Source organism: Copadichromis virginalis, linkage group LG23 (assembly GCF_057382275.1).
Source record: "Copadichromis virginalis isolate Kocher_CV1m ecotype Utaka linkage group LG23, C_Virginalis_male_GT1.1, whole genome shotgun sequence".
NCBI lineage: Eukaryota > Metazoa > Chordata > Actinopteri > Cichliformes > Cichlidae > Copadichromis > Copadichromis virginalis.
Window position 1 is genome coordinate 18,514,521 of NC_140639.1, and position 21,405 is coordinate 18,535,925.

The 21,405-nt window shown below is 45.0% G+C and overlaps 1 protein-coding gene across 1 annotated transcript; it reads right to left on the reverse strand.

Moving 5' to 3' along the window:
* Positions 1 to 9,267: 9,267 nt before the first annotated feature.
* On the reverse strand, positions 9,268 to 21,067 carry cdk15 (cyclin-dependent kinase 15). The gene is made up of 13 exons (XM_085447829.1): positions 20,753 to 21,067; positions 18,243 to 18,380; positions 18,062 to 18,156; positions 16,951 to 17,030; positions 16,753 to 16,847; positions 16,179 to 16,241; positions 15,947 to 16,070; positions 12,414 to 12,534; positions 12,249 to 12,342; positions 12,072 to 12,135; positions 10,256 to 10,304; positions 9,936 to 10,078; positions 9,268 to 9,738 (listed from the first exon to the last, which is right to left on the reverse strand). The coding sequence occupies exons 1-13, from the start codon at positions 20,933 to 20,935 to the stop codon at positions 9,626 to 9,628; spliced, it is 1,362 nt and encodes a 453-aa protein (XP_085303955.1). The 5' UTR covers positions 20,936 to 21,067; the 3' UTR covers positions 9,268 to 9,625.
* Positions 21,068 to 21,405: the final 338 nt, after the last annotated feature.

Sequence of the window (21,405 nt, forward strand, 5' to 3'; positions counted from 1 at the left end):
TGTGTAACACAAAAAAGACACATGACAGTAATTAAGAGTCAATAAAACACAAATGGCGCGATATGGCAGCCTCGCTTCTGTCAGTCTGCCCCAGGGCAGCTGTGGCTACAACTGTAGCTTGCCTCCACCAGTGTATGAATGTGAGAGTGAATGAATAGTGGTATTGTAAAGCGCTTTGGGTGCCTTGAAAAGCGCTATATAAATCCAATCCATTATTATTATTATTATTAAATAGCTGGTAAACTGCAGTGTTCAGGTGATTTTCATCATGTTTGAGTGAAACAGTGAAGATACAATCAAAGAATTAATCTACATCTGCTTGAAATCTGGGTATCATTGTCATCAATGCAAAATAATAACAACTTCAATGTGCACAAAATCTAAAGAAATTAATACAGCGTATTTCAAAGAATAGTAGTCACATCAGAATATAAAAATGATTCATAATTGAAAAAAACAAGCAGAGCTGATTATGTGATTTAAATGCAGCTAACTCAGATTTTTTTTAAGATAACTACTCTGCCAAGCAGCTGTTTCATTTAATAAAATCAGCTAACTAGCAATATTGTTTTATTGAAGAGTATATTTGCTTCTAAAAACAAGCAGTAATGCAGCAAAGCTATTAGCTAGTATTTCTTTTACTTTTAGCTTCTTAGTTTCTATTAATTTACCATGGACATTAATATTCTGTTTATGTGGTGATGCAAATGTTAACAATTCTAAATTTTGGTATTATCTAATGATAAAAAAAAGTACAAAAAAAGAGAAAAGAAACACAGTGTCACTATAGCAAGGGCAAGCTCAATGCTTTTTGCTTTTAAATATCAATTAAACATAACATTATTGTTTAGTTTAAATATTTTTTATAAGTCCATGTTTGTTCAACAAAGCAGCTCACCATATTAAAAAAAAACAAAACAAACCAAAAAAACAAAAAAACAAATCTGCCTTTATGATCTTTCATGTATGGCACAAAAATCCAGTACTTCATATTAGCAGCGAGCGAAAATTGGAGAACACCACAAACTTAAACAGAAAGTTTATCAGGAGAAAACAAAGAAAAACAACACAAGTGAAACTTGCCAGGGTACTTGTCTTCAGAGGCTTGATATCAAAGGCTGCTTAGCATTTTGATTTATTAATGATGGGATTAGTCAGATTTCTCTCATCAAATGTCCAAAAACACAAACAGAGTTAAATATGCACAAACACCTTCTTCTTTCTCTTTTATCTTGCCAATCAATCAGACGTCAGTAGGAAATGTACATCTGACATCCTGTCAGTCAGAACAGTTAAAGTGTTTTTCTGTTGACTACTAATCCTACATTTACATATGAACTCGATCAAAACAGGTCAACAGAAAAAGTTTCATAAAACTTTTTCTTTGTTGCTGTGAACAAAAATGTTAATTTAAATTCTTTGATCTATTGTCAGGGTTCCTGGGTCGGTGACCCAGTGTTTTCAGTTCACACTCACTGTTTATCTACTGCCTGTTCCACTTCCTGTTTTATTGTGTTAGCCTTGGTCTGTGTGTATTATGTTCAATCCTCTTCCCATTATCATTAGTTCATTATGTTCAGCTATGTACTCACCGGTCCCTCATTATCATCATTATCACCAGTCTGTGTATTTAAGCCCTCTGTTCTACCCATTCAGTGTCGGGTCATTGATGATGTTGTTTCTGTCGTGTGTTCCGTCCAGTCAGTCAGTTAGCCAGCCAGTCTACCAGTCCGCTAAGTCCAGCCAGCCATCCATCCTATCATCTGTTGTCTACATATTCAACAAACCTCGTTCTGCACCACGTGTCCTGCATGTGGGTCATCCCTTCCTCGCCTCCGCACACGAGCCCTGACAGAATGACCCGACCCGTGCCAAGAAGACACGCTTTTGACCCAGCGGACTCGGACCTCTACGAGCGGCAGGAGGTAGCGCTCTCCTTGTGGGCTGAAAAACTCAAGGAGAGACAGCGGCTCTTCGCGGAGCGAGAGCACGTCTTCGAGGGCACTCGCTTGGCTCTGGGCGGGCCTCGGAGATGCCGCGTTCCCCCACCTGCTGCCTCACCTGCACCGGAGCATCTGCCGCGGAGAGTGGACGTTTCACGCCGCGCTTCGGCCGCTCCCTCTCTCACCACTCCGCTCCACGCTCACACATCACCTGCCTCATTCACCGGACCTTCAACCTCGCCACGGCACAGCGGCTCCGTCTTCCACCTCGGCTCAACAGAGGCTCCCGTGCCAGAGGCTCGGACGTGTACCCCGCCCGCTTCCTCCTCCCGGAGAAATCGGCGCACACGCCGCCATAAAACGGACCACTTTCAGCCACTCCCGATGGTGAGCTCCAGTGACTGTTTTTCGCACTCACCATCTGATTATTCACTCAAAACGCACAATAACCCCATCTCTGGGATGTTTCCCTCCTGGAAGATTCTGTGGACTGGGAAGATTTGTTCTGCTCTGCTCTCCCAAAGACTGTAAATAGTGGTGGCAGGAAAACCAGAACAATCCCCAATAAACCCCAATAAACCTGCATCACACACCCAGTCATTATCTCCACTCCCGTCAGTCAGTCTACCCCCACACCAGTGCCAGCTCCCAGGAGGAGGGCAGCTGCGACCCAGTCTACCGCCACACCCGCTTCGGTTTCTCGAGTGGGGGTGACTGGTGTCCAGCCACCTCCCGTGCCTGTCCCAGCACCTAGGCTGAGGACGGCCAGGATCCAGCCTGACCCCCCTAGAGACTCAGCTGAGGCTCTCCAGCCAGTGCCCTCACGCTCTGGAGGCACGGAAGAGCTAATCAGTCCACCACTTCATCCACCTCCTGACCCAGCCTTTCACGCACTAGCTTTATCCCTGGTTAGGCTGGCTGAAGTGTCCCCTGCTCAGGCACCGGCCTTACTAGCTCAGGCTGTAGCTTTATCTCCCTCATTAGCTCAGTCTGTAGCCCAGCCATTAGCCACACCAACCTCAGCTCCGTCGTCAGCCTCACCTGCTGTTCAGCTTCCAGCCCCGTCAGTTCACTCACCTGCTCTCCAGTCCGCTCCTGTCCAGTCACCCGTAGCTCAGTCGCCTCCTGTCCAGTCACCAGTAGCTCAGTCGCCTCCTGTCCAGTCACCCGTAGCTCAGTCGCCTCCTGTCCAGTCACCCGTAGCTTAGTCGCCTCCTGTCCAGTCACCAGTAGCCCAGTCGCCTCCTGTCCAGTCACCAGTAGCCCAGTCGCCCGTCCACCAACCTGTTCAGTACCCAGAGCCTGCTGTGAGCTACCCTGCTGCCCAGCCAGGGGTTTCCGCACCCGCTGGCCCGGCCGCTCCTCAGCCAGGGGTTTCCGCACCCGCTGGCCCTGTCCTGTGTGTGCCAGGGGCTCCAGTGCCCACTGGTTCTGAGACCGTTTTCGCTGGAGGGCCCGAGGAGCCCGTCCGGCAACCTTCCTCGTCAGCTGGGGGTTCAGGAGAACCGCACCAGCCTCATGCCTCGTCAGCTGGAGGGCCCGAGGAGCCCGTCCGGCAACCTTCCTCGTCAGCTGGGGGTTCAGGAGAACCGCACCAGCCTCATGCCTCGTCGGCTGGAGGGCCCGAGGAGCCCGTCCGGCAACATTCTTCGTCAACTGGGGGTTCAGGGGAACCGCACCAGCCTCATGCCTCGCTGTCACCTAGCTCTGCTTCTGCCTCGCCTGGTCCGGCCTCAGACCCTGCCTCTGCCTCGCCTGGCCCGGCCTCAGACCCTGCCTCTGCCTCGCCTGGCCCGGCCGCTCCTCAGCCAGGGGTTTCCGCACCCGCTGGCCCGGCCGCTCCTCAGCCAGGGGTTTCCGCACCCGCTGGCCCTGTCCTGTGTGTACCAGGGGCTCCAGTGCCCACTGGTTCTGAGACCGTTTTCGCTGGAGGGCCCGAGGAGCCCGTCCGGCAACCTTCCTCGTCAGCTGGGGGTTCAGGAGAACCGCACCAGCCTCATGCCTCGTCAGCTGGAGGGCCCGAGGAGCCCATCCGGCAACCTTCCTCGTCAGCTGGGGGTTCAGGAGAACCGCACCAGCCTCATGCCTCGTCGGCTGGAGGGTCCGAGGAGCCCGTCCGGCAACCTTCCTCGTCAGCTGGGGGTTCAGGAGAACCGCACCAGCCTCATGCCTCGTCGGCTGGAGGGCCCGAGGAGCCCGTCCGGCAACCTTCTTCGTCAACTGGGGGTTCAGGGGAACCGCACCAGCCTCATGCCTCGCTGTCACCTAGCTCTGCTTCTGCCTCGCCTGGTCCGGCCTCAGACCCTGCCTCTGCCTCGCCTGGCCCGGCCTCAGACCCTGCCTCTGCCTCGCCTGGTCCGGCCTCAGACCCTGCCTCTGCCTCGCCTGGCCCGGCCTCAGACCCTGCCTCTGCCTCGCCTGGCCCGGCCTCAGACCGAGCCTTCGTCCTCGTCTGGCCCGGCCTCGGAGCCTTCGTCCTCGTCTGGCCCGGCCTCGGAGCCTTCGTCCTCGTCTGGCCCGGCCTCGGAGCCTTCGTCCTCGTCTGGCCCGGCCTCGACTTTGGCTTTTATTTCGCCTGCTGCAGCTCCGGCCTGTGCTTCGCCTGATCCTGCCTCGTCTGGTCCTGTGCCCACCGGGCCATGGCCAGCACGCCTAAAACTGGAGAGCCGCCGCTGCCGTCCGCGCGGCCGGCCCCCTGAACTGCTCCGTCTCCTTCGCCGCCGCCGCCGCTGCCTTCCGCGCGGCCGGCCCCCGGACCGCCTTCCGCGCGGCCGGCCCCCGGACCGCCTTCGCCTGAGTGGCCGCCGTTGCCTTCCGCACGGCCAGCCTCCGGACCGCCTTCGCCTGAGTGGCCGCCGTTGCCTTCCGCACGGCCAGCCTCCGGACCGCCTTCGCCTGACTGGCCGCCGTTGCCTTCCGCACTGCCGGCCTCCCGAACTGTGTCCACGTCACCGCCGTTGCCTTCCGCACGGTCGGTCCACCGGAACAGTCTCGCCTCGGGCCACGTGGCCGCCCACCCGAACTGTCTCTGTGTGGCCTCCGTCCCTCCGTCCTGGGCCCCCTCTGCCCGCCCTGTTCTGGTTCTTTTTCGTTTGGCCGTCGGGTGCCGGCCTTTGAAGGGGGGGGTCCTGTCAGGGTTCCTGGGTCGGTGACCCAGTGTTTTCAGTTCACACTCACTGTTTATCTACTGCCTGTTCCACTTCCTGTTTTATTGTGTTAGCCTTGGTCTGTGTGTATTATGTTCAATCCTCTTCCCATTATCATTAGTTCATTATGTTCAGCTATGTACTCACCGGTCCCTCATTATCATCATTATCACCAGTCTGTGTATTTAAGCCCTCTGTTCTACCCATTCAGTGTCGGGTCATTGATGATGTTGTTTCTGTCGTGTGTTCCGTCCAGTCAGTCAGTTAGCCAGCCAGTCTACCAGTCCGCTAAGTCCAGCCAGCCATCCATCCTATCATCTGTTGTCTACATATTCAATAAACCTCGTTCTGCACCACGAGTCCTGCATGTGGGTCATCCCTTCCTCGCCTCCGCACACGAGCCCTGACATCTATAAATGTTAAACAAAGATGGCAAACGAAAAAAGAAAAAAGGAAAACACAAATTCTGCAAAATCTGTCAAATACCCAAAAAGTTGAAAACAAAGTTTTTCTTTTTGAGAAAAAAAGGCACCATTGACTAACAAAGCTAAACTGTAAATCTTGTTTTTAAAGATTTTTCTCTACATTTGAATATTTCCTATCGAACCTTAGAAACAAATAAACAAACGATGATAGCAACACAAGAATAAATGTGTATAGAATTCGCTAACATTGAGACTGTGCTTTTTAGGGTAACCAATGATACTGAATTGATACTACTGGTGTTCTGTTATTGTGCTACTTGACTGAAGTACAGCCTTTGGTACAATAGACCATAAAATCTCGATGAAGATGTTACAGTACTGGTTTTCTATATCTGGGATGGCTTACCAGTTAGAATGTTTTGCTTCTATTAGTGATGTCTTTTTTTTTTTTATATATGTGGCCGCATTTTATAGAAAAATAACATTTCATGCCATTGCTATGCTGATGACACATGGCTCTATTTCACAATCCACACATTCAACAAACCTCTCCAACCTTGCAAACTGTCTACTGATATTAATGAATGGATGTGTGTTATTTCTTTAAAATTAAACTCATATAAAACACAAGTTCTGTGCAGTAGTTCAGAAATGCATCAAGCCTCTGTTGAACCTGTTTGCTCATTCAAAATATGCTTGTAAAATCTTGAGGGCACAATCAACACACAGGTGAGGGTACATGTTTTCATTCATTCATTTACAGCAGGGGTGGGCAACTCCAGGCCTTAAGTGCTGGTGTACTGTTTTAGGTTTTAGATATCACCCTGGGTCAACACAGCTAAATCAAATGATTAGGTCATTACCAGGCCTCTGGAGAACTTCAAGACATGTTGAGGAGGTAATTTAGCCATTTAAATCAGCTGTGTTAGATCAAGGACACATCTAAAACCTGCAGGACACCAGCCCTTGCAGCCTAGCCCCAGATTACATGTATATACTCAAACTGCGGTTCCCATACCAAGCCTCAGATTCTCGGGCAGATCGTCAGCCACCTGTTAACTGTCCCGTGTTCAGGCTCAAAGATAACAGGTGATTAGTGTTTACTATCAGAGCTCCTGGAATGTGAAATTAAACTGCAAGCTCACCTCATTAGTGCCTTCCTTTAAATGATCGGTAAAGACTCATTTGTATCAGGGCTTTTTCATAAATGTCATTATAAATGCATTTCTTTGCATTCCACCAATCCACTAATAGAAATAATGAGAACAACATATATCCTCTTTAACATTATTCACTGTTTTAACTTTTCTTCTCAAAGACTTTTCGCATGGTCTGGGGTGAAACACTTTAATATAAGCTGCAAATAACTGAAGGATAAGCTTGTGTTTCTTCCAAGAGCGTGTGTTAACTTATTACTGGCTAACTTCATTATGTTGTATGAAAATAGTCCCACTAAGGATGCTACTGTTAGTGTTTATTGGATTTGTTGAGCCTGAAGAGTCATCAGACCATTTCTTTATTTATCATCGTACTTAGTGAAAAATCAAGTCGTCCTTTTTTTATTATAATCTTTTTATATATATAATTATTATTAAGTATGTTTGAACAGTCCATAAAATGATTTAACAGAGGACAGTGGTGTTTCTGGATTTTTGCAGATTGGTGAATCTTTGTCCAACTTTACAGACTTATCACCTAATTAGCTGCGAAATGTTTTTTCAACCACTTAGTTTTCCAAACAGCAACACAAGTTTTTTTGAGACATGCTGATGCCATCAGCTAAATATTTTCATGAAATTGTAAAATGTCTTATTTTAAACATTTTATATGTTTTCTGTGTTGTGTGGATAAAATATTGGTTTAAGAAATTTGGAATTCATTGTTGTTATTTACATTTTATCCATCATGCCAGCAGCTTCTGAATAGGGTTTGTTTGCAGATGTAAGTTGTTGCTTACCTCCTCCTGTGAGCTCAGTGTTTAATAATGGAAGGAAATGAATGAATGCATCAGTAAATATATTTTTTAAATCTCTCTGGATGTAAATGCATTTAGTCTAATTAAAGCACAGGAAAGCTGGGGCGAAGAGTAACAAGAAAGATGAATTATTAATGATGGATACAAGTTGTTAGCATTAATTCTTTTCTACTTTTTTTTTTAACTGTTAAATGATAAAGGGGATATCAGGACATTCAGTGATGAACTGATAATTTGTTTTATTCACAAAATAAATCCAAAATGTATTTTAATTAACATGTAGTCAGTGTGTGTTTCACAGTGTTTAATCTGAAAGTTGCTTCGCAGGAAATCATCTGTAATTCAGCTACTTGTGCATTTGAATGTTCTGAATTATAACACTGAAATCCTCGTTCATTTTTATTTCTTAATGTTAGTCATTTTAAATATTTTAAAAATCAAAGTATCTTTCAAAAATGTATTATTAATTTGAGCCCATTTTTATACACTTGAGTTTGTTTTTGTTCTTTCTTGTTTGTTTTCCATGATCTTTAACTTTTGTTTTTTAATCTGTTACATGTTCAGCTTTTTCAAACATCTGCATAAATCTGAGTAACAAAGTATATGTTCAAGCCCACATAGATGCAATTATCAAACATCAAGTCAGTGGTAGGAAATAAAAATCAGGTGCTCATGAGGAAGGAAGAGGTGATGGATTGGTAAATGTGGGAGATTAATGATCATGCAACCTTAAAAGGAGAAGGGAAATTTCTTTGGACTCAAAAAAACAGGAAAAAACAAACAACCCCTGCCTCCACAATTCAGCTTCTTTCAACAAATTACAAAAACTACGCTGTAAAAATAACTTGAAATATTTTATATCAGAACAATGTTTCAAAAAAAGTGAAAATTAAACTGGATTGTAACACCTCAGAAAAAGCACAATTTTTGTCTTGAAACTGTAGGATATGCACCACAAAAATCCCCAGAAGTTCAAATCCATTCTCTTGCTCTTATACAATTCAGGGTGGGTCACGGATGATACCCACTTGACTCAGCTTGACTCCACTCAATTTTTTGAATTTTTGGTTTGGTGGTACCTGCTCAGTCGGGGTCGGTGTGGTGTCAACAGACTGCATGCAAATAATTGGCCAGCGAGTAATGACTCCATGGTCCATCTATGAGGTGCAGATGATTACCATCAGTTTAGCAGCAGGTATACCATCACTGAGATGTCCTCTTGTTCTTCAGTTGCGTCGCATAAAAATGATGTCACAGGACTTTTGGCCTGCGTTGCTTCAATGATCCAACCCACATTGATGTGGCACTCAAACGAAATTGAAAACTACTGAAACTGAGTCGAGTTGAGTCGAGTAGGTGGCAACGGAAAAGCAGCAATAGCGTGAGAGCCAGGGTACACCCTGGACAGGCCTCAAATCTGTTGGAGTGCTAAAACAAAAATTAATTTAAAATTATTTTCTAAGAAAATAAAAAACAAAAACAACCAAAATCTGCCCACAATAAAAACATAAAAACCCACATGTTCTAGTATTTTTTTTTTAAATTAATTATACTTTTAATTTTTCATATTGTTACAGTGCTGTGACAAGTTGTGAGGTGTCAGTGAGGTAGGGGATGAGGGGAAGATCATCAGTCAGAGGTAAATACAGTTAAATCAGGTCCATCCAGTAGCCCCCCTCTCTCAGCTGTTGGCTTGTTTGTGTATCAGAGGACTAACAAAGTTTCAGAGGTCGAGTTTTATCCAGTTAGAGTCAGAATACAGAAACACGCTGTGTCTTTCAGTGCGGGTTGGCCTGGAGCTTTATTAATAAAGCTTCATTCAAAATTCATGAGGAGTTTCATGGGACTCGTTAGTCTGCTGCTAACAGATGCTAATGAATGCTAACAGAAGACTGCAGGGACGGTTTATATTTACATTGGCAAGAAATCAGATTTACATAAGATCTTAACAGCCGATCTGAGTGAAAGTTTGACATACACATCTTTATTTAAACCAGAAAGACTCTCCAAACTGAACTGCAAACATTTAATGGCACTGTATTAATATCACTTTAAAGTCCAGTTTGTGTCTTCAGAGAGACATCTGGGTTTGTTCTCCACTCCACAGATCTTGACGCGCTGCTTATGAGATTTCAGTCACCAGAATTTAGCAGAGGGCAGCAGGGAAGGTTTGACCTTGCGCCCAGGGTTATAGATGTCTCTAACCTCCGTTTCCAGACGAATGCCAGGAACCTTAAAGATGGACACAGCTGACAAAGAAAGAAAGAGAAAAAAAATGAATTTAAGCCTTAAACAGCTTTTTGTTAAAAAAGGATTTATGATCATACATCTATAATGTATCTATGCTGGAAATTCAAGTAAGTGCTGCTAGGTGAGTGCTGAATTAACAGAAAATATGTTCTTTAAAGTTTAGCTGCAATATGGTAACATTTAAGTGAGTTCTTACTGTCTCTGAGGTGCATGATGGGAGGAGGCAGTGTGTTGAAGTACAGGTGCTGCATGGCGTCCGGAGCCGAGATCCTGTCTGTAGGGACCACCTTTAGCATCTCCTGGGCCAGGTCCTCGGTCTTATATGGCAGCTGCTCCAACCTGATCCAGATCAACACAGGCAGATGGAGGACTACAGAGTCAAGTGATCTAACCTGGTCTACATGTGGACTGTTGGACTGTCTACAGTTAGCACAGATGAAGGACTGTCATGTGACTAATGTTTGCATTTCAAAGTGTGTTAGCAGGTTAGCATGTGTGTGCCCATATAAAAGTTACCTTTTCCAAACGGTCCTAAGCTGCTTTGGTTCTGAGTAAAGAAACCGCTCTATGGAAGAAAAAAAACCCCACTCAATTAGCAATTAGCAAATGTTAACATGGATCTAAAAATGTTCCCATGCTTTGCACTTCAGCTGGTTTTTACCCTACATTTATTATTTTTGGGGGAATGAAACAGCTTCAGTCTGTCATTGATGCCCTAATATGTGTCAGCAGATCACTGAAACCTCTCAGGCAGCTTTTTAAACTGTCTTCTTTTCAGGTTTCTGAAGGATTTGTGGAAGTTTGTTCTGGGATGACATGAGAACTAAATGGTGTCAGACTGAATCTAAAAGTGTGTGTTATCACTGTGAACAGCTCAGGTCTCATCACTCTAAAGGTGGTGTGTGAATTCTTGGGGGAACCTGATCTTTAATGTTACAGCTCTATGTGGGTTGGCCTGAAGTTACAGTTTACTGTAAAAGATGACTTTATCCAGTGATTCATGAGCAGCTCAACCACTGATCTCACTCTGTGGTTAATTTCTTCTCGTCTTTGTTCTCTCTTCTCACACCCACATGATGTATCAGAGACCCTGTCAGACTTGCAGAGCAGAGTTCGCCTCAAAGTCTGAGAAATCATCTCATTTTAATCCGAGTAAAACTATTAAAACAGGAAACGTGGAGACATGTTGCCTCCCGATGGAAATTTTGAGTCACTGCACACAAGTAATGACCCTTAATGAACCCCAGGCATCACAGAACAACTGTGAATGTTTACAAGACAAATTCATGCCACCTCCACAAAAACATCATTGATTTAATTAGCCTGTTTATATAAGACTAAAAAAATTGTATTTAAATTTTAAAACCGGTCAGAGCAGACACGCTCCGTTTTGTGTAACTATTTTAAAATCCCGGTAGCACTGCAACCACGTGAGCTAGCGCAATAATCTTTTTTGCATATGAAACCGGAGGAGTTGTACTTACATCTTGTCCTCGGTCACGGTTTCCTTCCACATAAAGCTTTACAAAAACTGCATAAAAAGCACTTGCAGCAACAAAAACATAATATTCCAGAAACACACTTAGCCGATCCGATCAGCTGTTCGTAACACTTCCTATGTCCATCAGCGCGAACTATCGCATGTCCGCCATGACCTGCCCGAAACCGGAAGTGATGTCATTTTCGCGGAAATGTAGTTTTTTACCATCAAGGCCTCATGAGCCTATACTGGTGTTTTTAAAAGTTATGTTTGACTTTATGAATTTCTGTGTCGTTTCTGGGATGCTTAGGACTCATATTGCACTGCTGGAAATAGTTTATTTTGATGCATATGCTGGTTTTTTTTGCAAATTTGCACTATAATATTTATTTTCGTTTTTCCTGCAGTATATAAAAATTGGTGTATTTCAAAAATAAAACTATGAAGACATTCAAAATAAATTTCCTGTGGTGGGAAACTATTTTGTGCAACTTTTTTGTATTTACAGTTTTGAGGGATAAGCCTCTTAAATTTCTCTAACTAGAAATATATGTTAACAAAACAAAAACGATTTTCAATTTTTTTGTAGTTTATTGCACCTTTTTGCAATTTATGTAATTACTATGCACTTAATGCATGCATATTATTAAAATTTAGGCTGTAATGGTTGTATTGATGTATAGCAACTTGAAATGCTCCCAAAAATGGCTCCACAGCATGTAAAAATATAATATAAGCTCTGGCGGAATTGGTTCTATGGTAGGTCTTAAAGGGTTAAAACTGTGAAATAACAGCAAAAACAAAAACACTAAATAGAGAGTTGCATGTGTCAGAGGTGTTATCTAAACGTACCTGGTCTGTAATTGGGTAGAAGGCTGACACCAGGCCAGCTGTCCTCAGAGGAGAGGCCCAGGACCTGCAGGGTTACATCATCTTAATAGTATTAGTACTTAATGTGAGTATTATTACAGTGTAATATCACACAGTAGTACTATTTCGTGGATCAGTGATATAAACAGTGTTACTGACCTCCCAGATCTTCTGCAGCTGCTCAAACTCATCAGAGACTCCTGGGAATGCTGGCGCCCCCTGCAGCATCTCTATGAAAATGCACCCAGCCCCCCTAATTCAGAAAAAGCAAACTTTATTCACACAGTCACAGCCGACAGCTGAATTTGAATAATCGGTACTGACCATATGTCTAGAGCTGTGGAGTAGTCTGTGGATCCCAGCAGGACATCAGGGGGGCGGTACCACAGCGTCACCACCTCCGAAGAGAAGGTCTGACTGGGAATGGATTTGGACCGAGCCAGACCTGCAACAGAACCAGAAAACATTTGAAAAAAACATTTTAACTTTGCATTTTTTTTACTTTAAACTAGTTAAATTGTCTGCTTTAATCCTCCTTGAATCGCTACCTTATCGTGGTGGAGGGGTTTGTGTGTCCCAGGGATCCCAGGGGCTATGTTGTCTGGGGGCTTTTGGGGACCTGATATGTTTAATATGCTGCTGAGAATATAGCCCAGAAGAAGCGTATAGTATAGCTTTTATTTTGGAAAGAGCCATTTCTCTGTAATAAACTCTCTTTTCCAAAGATGAGTGATTTCTTGATCAGATAGATTTATTTTTTTATTACTTTGTTGTTTCAGCAACATTAAATTTAAAAACTGTACTTTTGAGTTAAGATATATATTTATAATTTTAATAAATGACAAATTAAAAAGGCATGAACATTTTTTGTATCGAAAGAATATCGAACCGTGACACCAAAGTATCGAACCGAACTGTGAATTTTGTGTATCGTTGCACCCCCAATATATATATATATATATATATATATATATATATATATATATATCCTCCTTGAATCGCTACCTTATCGTGGTGGAGGGGTTTGTGTGTCCCAGGGATCCCAGGGGCTATGTTGTCTGGGGGCTTTTGCCCCCTGGTAGGGTCTCCCATGGCAAATTGGTCCTGGGTGAGGGACCTGGGTGGAGCTGGAAGGTGCTCCACCTGGAGACTCTGTTGTCCTGCTTGCTGGGAGACTTCAATGCTCACGTGGGTAACGACAGCGAGACCTGGAGGGGCGTGATTGGGAGGAACGGCCTCCCTGATCTGAACCCGAGCGGTGCTTTGTTATTGGACTTCTGTGCTAATCACAGTTTGGCCATAACGAACACCCTGTTCGAACATAAGAGTGTCCATAAGTGCACGTGGCACCAGGACGCTCTAGGCCGTAGGTCGATCATCGATTTTGTAATCGTATCACCAGACCTGCGACCATATGTTCTGGACACTCGGGTAAAGAGAGGGGCTGAGCTGTCAACTGATCACCACCTGGTGGTGAGTTGGATCAGGTGGCGGGGGAGGACACTGGACAGACCTGGTGCACCTAAACGCGTAGTGAGGGTGTGCTGGGAACGTCTAGCAGAGGCCCCAGTCCGTGAGATCTTCAACGCACACCTCTGGCAGAGCTTCAACAGCATTCCGAGGGAGACTGGGGACATTGAGTCCGAATGGACCATGTTCAGCGTCTCCATTGCCGAAGCTGCTGCATTGAGCTGCAGCCGCAAGGTGGTTGGTGCCTGCCATGCGTGGTGGTAATCCCCGAACCAAATGGTGGACACCAGAGGTGAAGGGAGCCACCAGGCTGAAGAAGGAGTCCTGTCGGGCTTGGTTAGCCTGTGGGACTCCGGAGGCAGCCGACAGGTATCGACAGGCCAAGCGGAATGCGGCTCGGGCAGTGGCTGAAGCAAAAACTCGGGTGTGGGAGGAGTTCGGAAAGGCCATGGAAAAAGACTTTCGGACTGCCTCGAAGAGATTCTGGCAAACCGTCAGGCGTCTCAGGAGGGGAAAGCGGTGCTCTACCTGCACTGTGTATAGTGCTGGCGGAGCGCTGCTGATGTCGACTGAGAAAATTGTCAGGCGGTGGAAGGAATACTTCGAGGACCTCCTTAATCCCACTGACACGTCTTCCGAGGAAGAAGCAGTGTCTGGGGATGAGGGGAATGACCCGCCAATTTCCGGGGGCGAGGTCACTGAGGCAGTTAAACAACTCCTTGGTGGCAGAGCCCCTGGTGTTGATGAGGTCCGCCCCGAGTTCCTGAAGGCTCTGGACGTTGTAGGGCTGTCCTGGTTGACACGCCTCTGCAATGTTGCGTGGAGATCAGGGGCAGTACCTGTGGACTGGCAGACCGGGGTGGTGGTCCCCATCTTTAAGAAGGGGGACCGGAGGGTGTGTTCCAACTACAGGGGGATCACACTCCTCAGCCTCCCTGGGAAAGTCTATGCCAGGGTGCTGAAAAGGAGAGTTCGTCCGCTAGTCGAACCTCGGATACAGGAGGAACAATGCGGTTTTCGTCCTGGTCGCGGAACACTGGACCAGCTCTTTATCCTCTCCAGGATACTTGAGGGTGCATGGGAGTTTGCCCAACCAGTCTACATGTGTTTTGTGGACTTGGAGAAGGCATTCGACCGTGTCCCTCGGAGTGTCCTGTGGGAGGTGTTGTGGGAGTATGGGGTGTCTGGCCCATTGCTACGGGCCATTCGATCCCTATACAACCGTTGCAAGAGCTTGGTTTGCATCGCCGGCAATAAGTCGGACTCGTTCCCGGTGGGTGATGGGCTCTGCCAGGGCTGCCCTTTGTCTCCGGTTCTGTTCATAATTTTTATGGACAGGATTTCTAGGCGCAGCCAAGTGGCGGAGGGCTTTCGCTTTGGTGGCCTCAGAATCTCATCTCTGATTTTTGCGGATGATGTGGTTCTGTTGGCTTCATCAGGTGAGGGCGTCCAGCTCGCACTGGAACGGTTCGCAGCCGAGTGTGAAGCAGCGGGAATGAGGTTCAGCACCTCCAAATCTGAGGCCATGGTTCTCAGCCGGAAAAGGGTGGAGTGCCCACTCCGGGTCGGGGATGAGTTCCTGCCCCAAGTGGAGGAGTTCAAGTATCTCGGGGTCTTGTTCGCGAGTGATGGGAGAAGGGAGCCGGAGATCGACAGACGGATTGGGGCTGCAGCTGCAGTAATGCAGACGCTGCACCGGTCCGTCGTGGTGAAGAGGGAGCTGAGTGTAAAAGCGAAGCTCTCAATTTACCGGTCGATCTACGTCCCTACCCTCACCTATGGCCACGAGCTGTGGGTAGTGACCGAAAGAACGAGATCGCCGATACAAGCGGCAGAAAAGACCTTCCTCCGAAGGGTGGCTGGCCTCTCCCTTAGAGATAGGGTGAAAAGTTCGGCCATCCGGGAGGGGCTCAGAGTAGAGCAGCTGCTGCTCCACATCGAAAGGAGCCAGCTGAGGTGGTTCGGGCATCTGACAAGGATGCCCCCTGGGCGCCTCCTGGGTGAGGTGTTCCAGGCATGTCCCACCGGGAGGAGGCCCCGGGGCAGACCCAGGACACGCTGGAGAGATTATATCTCTCAGCTGGCCTGGGAACGCCTTGGTATTCCCCCGGATAAGCTGGAGGAGGTGGCTGGGGAGAGGGAGGTCTGGGCCTCTTTGCTTAGGCTGCTGCCCCTGCGACTCGGCCTCGGATAAAGCGGATGAAGATGGATGGATGGATGTATATATATATATATATATATATATATATATATATATATATATATATATATGTGTGTGTGTTGTTTCCAACTAGGTTATTTTACAAATCTGTTGTTCCTACAGGTCCTTGCTGACTAAATCTTTGCCTATTTCCACTTCTGCCCTGCAGCGTTGAGCCGGTTCTCACCGAAGTCGGCCAGTTTGAGTTCTCCGAGGTAGCTGATGAGCAGGTTTTGGGGCTTAAGGTCTCGGTGGAGGATCCTGCGGCTGTGGATGTAGCAGAGACCTCGCAGCAGCTGGAACATGAAGATCTGAAACACACGGTGTTGAGCCATGTTAAACATTTCATGGCGTGCTGCTCACAGCTGGAATGACACAGTACTGCCCCCGGCTGTCTGCTGCTGAGCGCAGCGACGTACCCGCACGTTGTGATAGCGTAGACCTCCAGGGTGCTGGATCATGTACTGGGCCAGATCTGTCTGCTGCAGAGACAATCTCTGGTGTTAAACTTCATTTTGATGGTGAGAAAGACCACAGAAAATTTGAAGCTTTTCTTTTATTCAGATACTCATGTTCATCATGTTAATATCATAAAAGGTTTGTTGTAAGACTGTTGTAAGAAATTTTACATAAAACATAATTTATGTTCAAACCTTATACCATAAATGTTCTACACAAATCAGAGATGGTGATCTGAGAGGGAATGACCCCCATATTAACAAATAAATAGATCAGAATGAAAACAAAAAAACAAACAATATATACATTAAAATAAAACTGTAAAAATTTATAAACATTTAAAAGAAAAAAATATAAAATGTGTGAATGCTAAAAATTGTAGCCTTAAAATTTTGTTCTGACTTTGGTTGAAGTTTGTGTGTGTGCGTGCGTGCGTGTGTGTGTGTGTGTGTGTGTGTGTGTATGTGTGTGTTGGTGAGTGCTCTGTAGCACCTCCTTCAGGTCACACTCAGCACTGAACAGCAGATTTCTCACCAGGTACTCAAAGACGAAGGTGAGTGTCTCTCTGGTGTGGATGATGTCGTGCAGGAGGACAATGTTGGCATGTTTCAGACGTTTGAGCAAAGAGGCTGTACACACACACACACACACACACACACACACACACACACACATGTTTATGCACATGTTGCTGAAACTATTAAAAACTTAACCAGTGATCTAATTGGTCACCTTCTCTAATGGCATTGAACGGGACACCTTCCTCCGTCTTCATACGAATCACCTTCAGAGCAACCAGCTGCCCGTTTATCCTTCACAGAAGAAGAAATGTTTACAGTAAACACTTTATCACTGATCGATCACAACACAAGGAAGATTTTACGGGGCAGGGATAGTTCAGGTCATCCACTGAATGAGGTGCCCCTGAGCAAGGATCAATAAAGTATACATTTCTATTATAATGTCCAGTATGTATGAAAATTAATGTAAATATTACAAATTTTAAACTAATAACATGTCAGATAAACTACTGAAGTTAAAAATGAAACGTTCTTTTTAAAATGTGCAACATAACAGAAATGGACAATTAATATATATTAATGCATAATATATATAATAACAAATATGTATATACTTATAAACTCATTTGATTGAAAAAAATTGTAATTAATAAAATATTTGCGAATTTTTCCAAAATGTTAAGTATCTGTTAAAAAATAAACATTAACAATAATTTTAGTAATCCTAGCAAAACATCTGTCTAATATCTAACAATAAAAAAGTAAATGGACTGGTTCTTATATACAACTTTTCTACTGTCCTGGAGCACTCAAAGCGCTCTATAAAACATGCCGCATTCACCCCATACACACCCATTCACTATTATCTATACGGTGAGTGCTTTCTAACTATCATTCATGCTCCAATGGATGCATTGGAGAACAACTCGGGGTTAGTATCTTGCCCAAGGATATTTGGCATGCAAACCGGGGGAGGCAGGGATCAAACCACCAACCTCCCAATCAGCAGCTGACCTGCTCTACCTCCTGAGCTACAGCCACCCCGCAATGGATTGATTCGTATATAGTGCTTTTCTACTCTCCCGGAGTACTCAAAGCGCTGTATACTAATCAACATTCACACTCATTCACACTCCGATGAATGCAATGGATCTTGCCCAAGTCCCAAAAGATTCTGTAAAAAACTTGTTAAAACTAAACACAGGGAGATGTTTTCTTGTCTTTTGTACATTGTGACCAACATTCAGACTCAATGTGATCAAAACTTAAGCCACAATCTCATTGGCTGTTTGTGTTTGACTTGTATCGCGGTGAGCTCTGACCTGCTGATGCCTTTGTAGACCGAGGCAAAGGTTCCTTCACCCAGTTTCTCCAGACTCAGGTACGAGTGTGCTGCCCCAAACTCCAGACCTGCTTTCTGATCACAGCACACACACTAAATGTCACACAAGCATCACACCGCCTCACATGTTACCTCAAACATCATGTCATACGCGCCCTGACCCAGGTAAGAGGCTCCCGACTGCCCTCCCCTCTCAGTGGGTCGCTGTTGCTGCGCCCACGCTGGACTTTCAGCCGACGGGCCTGCAGAGTGTGGAACCAGTGAGACTGAGAGCCAGAGGTGGATGAGTCCGAATCCAGCTGAGACACACAGACGAGACCACATCAGGTACACATAAGGGATTGTTAATACTACCTTTAAAGCTCAAAAGATCATTTGAAACCTCAATACCAGCTTAAGAAAATCCTCAACCAATCAATACTACCTAAAATTGTCTTATCACCACCCGTGGTGACTCATATATACCACTTAACACTTCTACTGTGTCCTGGATTGCTGACTGTCTGTCAGAGAGGCCTCAGGTGGTCTGAGGTGGTGGTTGGTAATACTGGAGCTCTATTCCTGTTTACACCTCAGATTTCCTATACAACAGTGAAACCAGCAGAAGTTATCTGGGACGGCTGGGTGTTTTAAGGGTGGGCAGGAGTCGGACTACAAAGAGCTAGTGAGGAATTTTGTGGAGCGGTCGGGAAGAAATCACCTCCTTCTAAATGTCAGCAAGACAAACAAGACAGTGGTTGACTTCCAGAGGAGAAAAACTGCAACCAAAATCAATATCATGGGTGAGGAGGTGGAAACAGTAGACAGCTGCAGGTAGTTGGATGTTCACCTGAATGACAGACTAGACTGGAGGACTAACAGTGATGCCGTTTACAAGAAGGGGCTGAACAGGCTCTACCTTCTAAAGAAGCTCAGGTCCTTTAATGTGAGCAGCAAGATGTTGGCGATCTTCTACTAGTCTGTGAGAGTTAGTGCCATCCGTGTCAGAGAAACCTGCAGGATCAACAAACTGATCCTTAAGGCTGGAAGCACCATTGGTCAGAATTTGGAGACATTTGAGTCAATGAGGGTTAGAGGTCATTGAACAAGCTGCTCTCAATCATGGACAACCATCACACCTACTTCACACTTCTGAGCTCATTCTCCTTCAGACTGATTCAATCTCGCTTCAGGAAACCGTTCTTGCTGTTTTCTATAAAGCTGCACACTGATTCTTCATTCTGTCACAGGTGAACAAACCTGTCAACCATTAGATCATAAACATACTTTGTATTAAACCTTCATGCAGCTGTTTTTCTTATATATTTATTAATGCAATTTGTTCTTCTCTCTTGACCAACGTCAGTCGAACTTTTACTGTTTTAACTAACTTCATTTTTACGTTACTTTATTTTTCATCACTGTTGTAAGTTTATAAATTCCTGCACTCTCTCACAACATAAGATCGTCACCTGTGACCCTTTTATTTAGCTGTGTTATTTGTTGTGTACTGTAGACTGTAATATTGTTACCCTTTATCATTTTGCTGTAAAACAAAAAGTTCTCCTGTGGGATCAATACAGTTAAGAAAAAAAATAAAGAATGGTAAATAAAAAATGCAATAAAACCAGTCTCGGTCGTTGTGTCCTTGGGCAAGACACTTCACCTACCGCCTACTGGTGATGGCCAGAGGGGCCGATGACGCGATATGGCAGCCTCGCTTCTGTCAGTCTGCTCCAGGGCAGCTGTGGCTACAACTGTAGCTGCCTTCACCAGTGTGTGAATGTGAGAGTGAATGAATAGTGGAATTGTAAAGCACTTTGTGTCATGGTCCTGGGTCGTTGACCCAGCGTTTTGTGTTTTGTGATTATTTCCCTCTGTTCTAGTTATTCTGTGTCCTCCCCCCTTGTGTCCGGTTCGGGTTCTAGATTTCCTGTTTTGTTCTGAAAGTCTGTGTCTGTTGTCATTGTGTTCAGCTTGTGTCCTCCAGTCATCATGTGTATTCAGATCAGCTGTTCTTCCCTCCTGTGTGCGACTACCCGATTACCTTGTGTGTGTGTATATATAGTGGGTGTCGGTCTGTGTTCGTTGTCGGCTCGTCTGTGTTTCTTGGTATCCTGGTCCTTGGTCTGCGTCTCTCTGCTCCGCTCTCCGTTTTGTAAGATTTCAGGTTTGCTCTTTAGTTTCTCCCAGTTTAGGTTTGTCATTACTCATGCTTCATTGCCTGTTTTTGCCACTGCCACCGTGTAAATAAACTTCACTCGTATCATCAGTTTGCTGCATTTTGGGTCCTCCTTTTCCTCCACTCCACACGGCTCCCTCCGCCAGCCGTGACACTTTGAGGGTCTCGAAAAGCGCTATATAAATGCAATCCATTATTATCATTATTATGAAGTTACGTCCATTCAAAACATTAATTAAAAAGAAAAAAAAGAATATATATATATATATATATATATATATATATATATATATATATATAATTTATTTTTTTTAATTAATGTGTTGAATGGACGTAACGTCATATTTTAAATCGAGACAGCATACCCACTGTAAAAAGTTACAACATGCTATAACAGATTTTACATGTTAAATAGATCACAACAAAAGGATTACTCTTTAAAAAAAAATAAAAATAAAAATGATAAATAAAATGAAATAATTGCACTTTTTACAGCGGCTGATGTTTTACCTCAGCAGACGGAAGTGAAGCTGAACTTTTCCTGAAGTTCAACTCCTCCATCTTCACCTCTTCCTCCTCTTCTTCATCTCCATCATAACCTTTCTCCTCACCATTCTTCTCTTCCTCAGCACAGCAACAGCACCTTCTCACCCACTGCCCGGCCTCCCTCGCCCGCCGGGACAGCTCCTCCATCTTTTCACCGTCTTCTTCCTCTTTTCCGTCTCATATGACTCACATGGTTCAGGACGAGTAAACAAGGTCCCATGACCCTCACTCATCCTTCCTCCTCTTCCTCCCCCTCACTGTGCCCAGAAGGTAAAACAACAGGTCCATTGATGTGTGTTTGCTGCCCTCTGGTGGACACAAACCATCACTGGAGCTTTTCATATTAAAAAACAAACAAACAAAAATATCCCAATCAACAACAAGTCAACAAATAAAGACAAATAAAGAATAAAAGAACTCAAAGAAAAATAAATTTGAAGCTTTTAACCATCAACAGAGATCCTCCTGTGTGCTCTAAATGTATCATACAGCAGGTCTGTACATCCAGCTGCTAATAAGAAATACAATAAAAACAGAGAAAAATACAAAAACATCCGTTTCTGTTATATCCTGATAGAAGTGATGGATCTGTTTGACCACTGCAATCAATCTACTGA

Bases quoted from the DNA above. Each gene is read 5' to 3' on its own strand.
- cdk15 (XM_085447829.1), bottom strand. From the start codon at position 20,935: ATGGAGGAGCTGTCCCGGCGGGCGAGGGAGGCCGGGCAGTGGGTGAGA. The intron at 18,381-20,752 runs GTAAAACATCAG...TGTGTGTCTCAG, and splicing joins CTTCACTTCCGTCTGCTGAG to CTGGATTCGGACTCATCCAC. The intron at 10,079-10,255 runs GTAACTTTTATA...GATCTGGATCAG, and splicing joins CTTAGGACCGTTTGGAAAAG to GTTGGAGCAGCTGCCATATA.